This window comes from Scomber scombrus, chromosome 18 (assembly GCF_963691925.1).
Source record: "Scomber scombrus chromosome 18, fScoSco1.1, whole genome shotgun sequence".
Lineage (NCBI taxonomy): Eukaryota > Metazoa > Chordata > Actinopteri > Scombriformes > Scombridae > Scomber > Scomber scombrus.
This window is the reverse complement of record NC_084987.1, coordinates 194,162-201,661: the sequence shown is the minus strand read 5'-3', so window position 1 is coordinate 201,661 and position 7,500 is coordinate 194,162. Positions and strand designations below refer to the sequence as shown.

General features: G+C 52.9%; 1 protein-coding gene across 1 annotated transcript in view; it reads left to right on the top strand.

Moving 5' to 3' along the window:
- The window catches only part of cdc27 (cell division cycle 27), a 19,565-nt gene that overhangs the window by 47 nt on the left and 12,018 nt on the right, over positions 1-7,500 (top strand). Inside the window, 2 exon segments of the mRNA XM_062439167.1 lie at positions 1-74; positions 5,062-5,137. The exon segment at positions 1-74 is cut by the window's left edge and continues 47 nt beyond it. Coding sequence (XP_062295151.1) covers positions 48-74; positions 5,062-5,137 — 103 coding nt within the window. The 5' untranslated portion in view covers positions 1-47.

Sequence of the window (7,500 nt, the reverse complement as noted above, 5' to 3'; positions counted from 1 at the left end):
GCTGCTCCTCCTGAAGAAAGAGCCGAACCGGACAGCGCGAGAGCGGGATGACGGTGCTGCAGGAACCGGTCCAGGTAATAGCTCGGTGCCATCACCGGACAGCGGAGCTTTACCGGAGCCCGGTGACGTTACCGGGAGCCCGGGACGTTACCGGAGCCAGGGGGGACGTTACCGGAGCCCGGTGATGGCTCCTCCGTCCCGGCCTCAAGGCTAGGCCCGGCCCGGTGTACCGGCGTTATTAGCACTAACATCGGTTATTAGACCTGGTCATCACGGGGAGCCCGGTCCCGGGAGGAGCCGTACCGGTCAGCACGGTAACCCGTTACCGGTTCCGGTTCACAGGTCAGACTCCCGGTAACACCGACAGTTTACCGAGTTACAGCAGAACCAGCACCGAGCAGCTAACCGGAGAACCGGAGAGCAGCGTCACCTGGCAGCTGCAGAGCACCGGGCTCTGCGGGCCGGGGCTCCGGTTATCTGCCCGGTGCTGGTTCTGGTGTGACTCGGTCCAACCGTAACAACGTCCCGGTGCAGATAAGCTATGATGCTAACAGCTAGCATGCTAGCATCATGCTAACAGCGGTAAACTGACTGAATGCTAACCCTGCTTAGAGATCAGCTGATCATCGGGTTATTGATCATTTAACTGATTGATACCGGGTATTGATCACGGCTGTGACAACACACGTGTGACGTCACAGAGGTTTCAGATGTAGTTTGATATTATTGGCGCTGCTAAATGTTAGCTGCTAATGCTAACAGTTACCTGCTAACTGTAGCTGCGCGGCTTCAGTCAGCATCAGAGTGAAGCTTCATATTGATGATAAATAAACATGATCAGCTTTATTGATCAGCTTTATTGATCAGCTTTATTGATCAGCTATATAGATCAGCTGATGACAGTGTAGCAGGTTAGCTAGCTACAGGCTAACAGCTGGTTAGCTGCCATGTTTGTTACTGTTAGCATAAACAGCTGTTTATTACCGGAAACACGTCATCACGTCACACTGCTCACCTGCAGGTCATCTGACGTCACACACAATACATCATCAATCAGTCGTGATCAATAATAATCAATACAGCCTTAATGATGACGTCAATTATTCTTATTAACCAGGTCAGCTGATCGACCAGCTGATCATTTAGATCAGAAGCTCAAACATGTTGATATATGTGACGTCACAGCTCAGCTGCTACTGCTTAATGTTTGTTTATAATTATTATTATATGTTTATATTATATTATGTTATATTACGTCATACACCTCCTCCTCCTCCATCACACCTCCTCCTCCATCACTCCTCCTCCATCACTCTTCTTCCTCCCATCACACCTCCTCCTCCATCACTCCTCCTCCTCCAACACTCCTCCTCCACCATCACACCTCCCTCCAATCACTCTTCTTCCTCATCACACCTCCTCCTCCATCACTCCTCATCCTCCATCACGCCTTCTCCATCACACCTTCTCCATCACACCTCCTCCCCTCCATCACTCCTCCATCATCACTCCTTCTCCTCCATCACTCCTCCTCCCATCACACCTCCTCCTCCTCCATCACTACTCCTGCATCACACCTCCTCCATCACTCTCCTCCTCATCACACCTCCTCTTCCTCATCACTCCTCTTCCTCATCACTCCTCCTCCTCCATCACACCATCCTCCATCACTCCTCCTCCATCACACCTCCTCCTCCTCCATCACTACTCCTGCATCACTCCTCCTCCTCATCACACCTCTTCCTCATCACTCCTCCTCCATCACACCTCCTCCTCCATCACACCTCCTCCTCCATCACTCCTCCTCCTCCATCACACCTCCTCCATCACTACTCACCTCCATCACACTTCCTCCTCCATCACTCCTCCTCCTCCATCACACCTCCTACCATCACTCCTCCTCCTCCATCACCACCTCCATCACTTCCTCTCCTCATCACTCCTCCTCCATCACACCTCCTCCTCCATCACTCCTCCTCCATCACACCTCCTCCTCCATCACTCCTCTCCATCACACCTCCTCATCCATCACTCCTCCTACTCCATCACTCCTCCTCCATCACACCTCCACCTCCTCCATCACTACCTCCTGCATCACACCTCCTCCATCACTCCTCCTCCTCTTCCTCATCACTCCTCTTCCTCATCACTCCTCCTCCTCCAGTCGCACCTCCTCCTCCATCACTCATCCTCCTCCATCACTCCTCCTCCATCACACCTCCTCCTCCATCACTACTCCTGCATCACACCTCCTCCATCACTCCTCCTCCTCCATCACTCCTCCACCATCACACCTCCTCCTCCATCACACCTCCTCCTCCATCACACCACCTCCTCCTGCCATCACTACTCCTGCATCACACCCCTCCTCCCTCGAACCTCCTCTTCCTCATCACTCCTCCTCCTCATCCATCACACCTCCTCCCTCCTCATCCATCACACCTTCTCCTCCTCCACTACACCTTCTCCTCCACCATCCCTCCTCCTCCATCACTCCTCCTTCTCCATCACACTTCCTCCTCCTCCATCACACCTCCTACTCCTCCATCACACCTCCTCCATCACTCCTCCTCCTTCATCACACCTCCTCTTCCTCATCACTCCTCTTCCTCATCACTCCCCCTCCATCAATCCTCCTCCTCCATCACACCTCCTCCTCCTCACCACTCCTCCTCCTCCATCACACCTTCTCCTCTCCATCAATCTTCCTCATCACTCCTCCTCCATCACGCCTTCTCCATCACACCTTCTCCATCACTCCTCCTCCATCACACCTCCTCCTCCATCACTCCTCCTCCATCACACACCTCCTCCATCACTACTCCTCCTCCATCACACTTCCTCCTCCATCACTCCTCCTCCTCCATCACACCTCCTCCATCACTCCTCTTCCTCCATCACACCTCCTCCTCCTCCATCACACCTCCTCCTCCATCACACCTCCTCATCCATCACTCCTCCTACTCCATCACTCCTCCTCCATCACTCCTCCTCCATCACACCTCCTCCTCCTCCATCACTACTCCTGCATCACACCTCCTCCATCACTCCTCCTCCTCTTCCTCATCACACCTCCTCCTCCATCACTCCTCCTCCTCATCACTCCTCCTCCATCACACCTCCTCCTCCATCACTACTCCTGCATCACACCTCCTCCTCCATCACTCCTCCTCCATCACTCCTCCTCCATCACTCCTCCTCCTCCATCACTCCTCCTCCATCACACCTCCTCCTCCATCACTCCTCCTCCATCACTCCTCCTCCTCCATCACACCTCCTCCTCCATCACACCACCTCCTCCTGCATCACTACTCCCTGCATCACACCTCCTCCATCGAACCTCCTCTTCCTCATCACTCCTCTTCCTCATCACTCCTCCTCCTCATCCATCACACCTCCTCCTCCACATCCATCACACCTCCTCCTCCATCACACCTTCTCCTCCTCCATCCCTCCTCCTCCATCACTCCTCCTTCTCCATCACACTTCCTCCTCCTCCATCACACCTCCTACTCCTCCATCACACCTCCTCCATCACTCCTCCTCCTTCATCACACCTCTTCCTCATCACTCCTCTTCCTCATCACTCCTCCTCCTCCATCAATCCTCCTCCTCCATCACACCTCCTCCTCCTCCATCCCTCCTCCTCCATCACTACTCCTCCTCATCACACCTCTTCCATCACTACTCCTCCTCCATCACCTCCTCCTCCTCCATCACACCTCCTCCTCCTCCATCACTCCTCCTCCTCCATCACACTCCTCCATCACTCCTCCTCCTCCATCACTTCTCCTCCATCACTACTCCTCCTCCATCACACCTCCTCTTCCTCCACCACTCCTCCTCCTCCAACACACCTCCTCCATCACTCCTCCATCACTCCTCATCCTCCTCCATCACACCTCCTCCTCCTCCATCACACCTCCTCCATCACTTCTCCTCCTCCATCACACCTCATCCTCCATCACACCTCATCCTCCATCACACCTCCTCTTCCTCCATCACACCTCCTCCTCCTCCATCACACCTCCTCTTCCTCCATCACACCTCCTCCTCCATCACACCTCCTCCTCTATCACTCCTCCTCCGTCACACCTCCTCCTCCTCCTCCATCACACCTCCTCCATCACTCCTCCTCCATCACACCTCCTCCTCCATCACACCCTCCTCCATCACACCTCCTCGTCCTCCATCACACCCTCCTCCTCCATCACACCTCCTCCTCCATCACACCTCCTCCATCACACCTCCTCTTCCACTATCACTCCTCCTCCGTCACACCTCCTCATCCTCCATCACTCCTCCTCCATCACTCTTCCTCCTCCATCACACCTCCTCCTCCATAACTGATCAGACTGGTATCAGACTGGTCAGATTGGTATCAGATTGGTGTCAGACTGGTGTCAGACTGGTATCAGACTGGTCAGATTGGTGTCAGACTGGTATCAGACTGGTGTCAGATTGGTATCAGATTGGTGTCAGACTGGTGTCAGACTGGTATCAGACTGGTATGAGACTGGTATGAGACTGGTCAGACTGGTATCAGACTGGTATCAGACTGGTCAGATTGGTGTCAGATTGGTATCAGACTGGTATCAGACTGGTATCAGACTGGTATGAGACTGGTCAGACTGGTATCAGACTGGTATCAGACTGGTCAGATTGGTATCAGATTGGTGTCAGACTGGTGTCAGACTGGTATCAGACTGGTCAGATTGGTGTCAGACTGGTATCAGACTGGTATCAGACTGGTCAGATTGGTATCAGATTGGTGTCAGACTGGTATCAGACTGGTATCAGACTGGTCAGACTGGTCAGATTGGTGTCAGACTGGTGTCAGACTGGTATCAGACTGGTATCAGACTGGTCAGACTGGTCAGATTGGTGTCAGACTGGTGTCAGACTGGTATCAGACTGGTATCAGACTGGTCAGACTGGTATCAGACTGGTCAGACTGGTCAGATTGGTGTCAGACTGGTGTCAGACTGGTATCAGACTGGTCAGACTGGTATAATAATAGAAGTGATGTTATAATGACCACCTGCCTCTCTCTCTCTCCAGGCTGCAGTGTGGCAGGCTCTGAACCACTACGCCTACCTGGACGCTGTTTTCCTCGCTGAGAGACTCTATGCTGAAGGTAACACCTGTCTGTCTGCCCTGTCTCTCTCTCTCTGTGTACCTGTCTGTCTGCCTGTCTCTCTCTCGGTGTACCTGTCTGTCTGCCTGTCTCTCTCTCTCTCTGTGTACCTGTCTGTCTGCCTGTCTCTCTCTCTGTACTTTCTGTCTGCCTGTCTCTCTCTCTGTGTACCTGTCTGTCTGCCTGTGTGTCACTCTCTCTCTGTGTACCTGTCTGTCTGCAGTGAGGTCAGAGGAGGCTCGCTACCTGTTGGCCACATGTAAACCTGTCTCTCTCTCTCTCTGTGTACCTGTCTGTCTGCCTGTGTGTCTCTCTCTGTGTACCTGTCTGTCTGCCTGTATCTCTCTCTCTGTGTACCTGTCTGTCTGCCTGTATTTCTCTCTCTCTGTGTACCTGTCTGTCTGCCTGTATCTCTCTCTCTGTGTACCTGTCTGCCTGTGTGTCTCTCTCTCTGTGTACCTGTCTTTCTGCCTGTGTGTCTCTCTCTCTGTGTACCTGTCTGTCTGCCTGTGTGTCTCTCTCTCTGTGTACCTGTCTGTCTGTATTTCTCTCTCTCTGTGTACCTGTCTGTCTGCCTGTATCTCTCTCTCTGTGTACCTGTCTGCCTGTGTGTCTTTCTCTCTCTGTACCTGTCTTTCTGCCTGTGTGTCTCTCTCTCTGTGTACCTGTCTGTCTGCCTGTGTGTCTCTCTCTCTGTGTACCTGTCTTTCTGCCTGTGTGTCTCTCTCTGTGTACCTGTCTGTCTGCCTGTCCTATCTCTCTGTGTACCTGTCTGTCTGCAGTGAGGTCAGAGGAGGCTCTCTACCTGTTGGCCACATGTTAACCTGTCTCTCTCTCTCTCTGTGTACCTGTCTGTCTGCAGTGATGTCAGAGGAGGCTCTCTACCTGTTGGCCACATGTTAACCTGTCTCTCTCTCTCTGTGTACCTGTCTGTCTGCAGTGATGTCAGAGGAGGCTCTCTACCTGTTGGCCACATGTTAACCTGTCTCTCTCTCTCTCTGTGTACCTGTCTGTCTGCAGTGAGGTCAGAGGAGGCTCTCTACCTGTTGGCCACATGTTAACCTGTCTCTCTCTCTCTCTGTGTACCTGTCTGTCTGCAGTGAGGTCAGAGGAGGCTCTCTACCTGTTGGCCACATGTTAACCTGTCTCTCTCTCTCTGTGTACCTGTCTGTCTGCAGTGAGGTCAGAGGAGGCTCTCTACCTGTTGGCCACATGTTAACCTGTCTCTCTCTCTCTGTGTACCTGTCTGTCTGCAGTGAGGTCAGAGGAGGCTCTCTACCTGTTGGCCACATGTTAACCTGTCTCTCTCTCTCTGTGTACCTGTCTGTCTGCAGTGAGGTCAGAGGAGGCTCTCTACCTGTTGGCCACATGTTAACCTGTCTCTCTCTCTCTGTGTACCTGTCTGTCTGCAGTGAGGTCAGAGGAGGCTCTCTACCTGTTGGCCACATGTTAACCTGTCTCTCTCTCTCTGTGTACCTGTCTGTCTGCAGTGAGGTCAGAGGAGGCTCTCTACCTGTTGGCCACATGTTAACCTGTCCTCTCTCTCTCTGTGTACCTGTCTGTCTGCCTGTCCTATCTCTCTGTGTACCTGTCTGTCTGCAGTGAGGTCAGAGGAGGCTCGCTACCTGTTGGCCACATGTAAACCTGTCTCTCTCTCTCTGTGTACCTGTCTGCCTGTGTGTCTTTCTCTCTGTGTACCTGTCTTTCTGCCTGTGTGTCTCTCTCTCTGTGTACCTGTCTGTCTGCCTGTGTGTCTCTCTCTCTGTGTACCTGTCTTTCTGCCTGTGTGTCTCTCTCTGTGTACCTGTCTGTCTGCCTGTCCTATCTCTCTGTGTACCTGTCTGTCTGCAGTGAGGTCAGAGGAGGCCTCTCTACCTGTTGGCCACATGTTAACCTGTCTCTCTCTCTCTATGTGTACCCTGTCTGTCTGCAGTGAGGTCAGAGGAGGCTCTCTACCTGTTGGCCACATGTTAACCTGTCTCTCTCTCTCTGTGTACCTGTCTGTCTGCAGTGAGGTCAGAGGAGGCTCTCTACCTGTTGGCCACATGTTAACCTGTCTCTCTCTCTCTGTGTACCTGTCTGTCTGCAGTGAGGTCAGAGGAGGCCTCTCTCTACCTGTTGGCCACATGTTAACCTGTCTCTCTCTCTCTGTGTACCTGTCTGTCTGCCTGTCCTATCTCTCTGTGTACCTGTCTGTCTGCAGTGAGGTCAGAGGAGGCTCGCTACCTGTTGGCCACATGTAAACCTGTCTCTCTCTCTCTGTGTACCTGTCTGTCTGCCTGTGTGTCTCTCTCTGTGTACCTGTCTGTCTGCCTGTATCTCTCTCTCTGTGTACCTGTCTGTCTGTATTTCTCTCTCTCTGT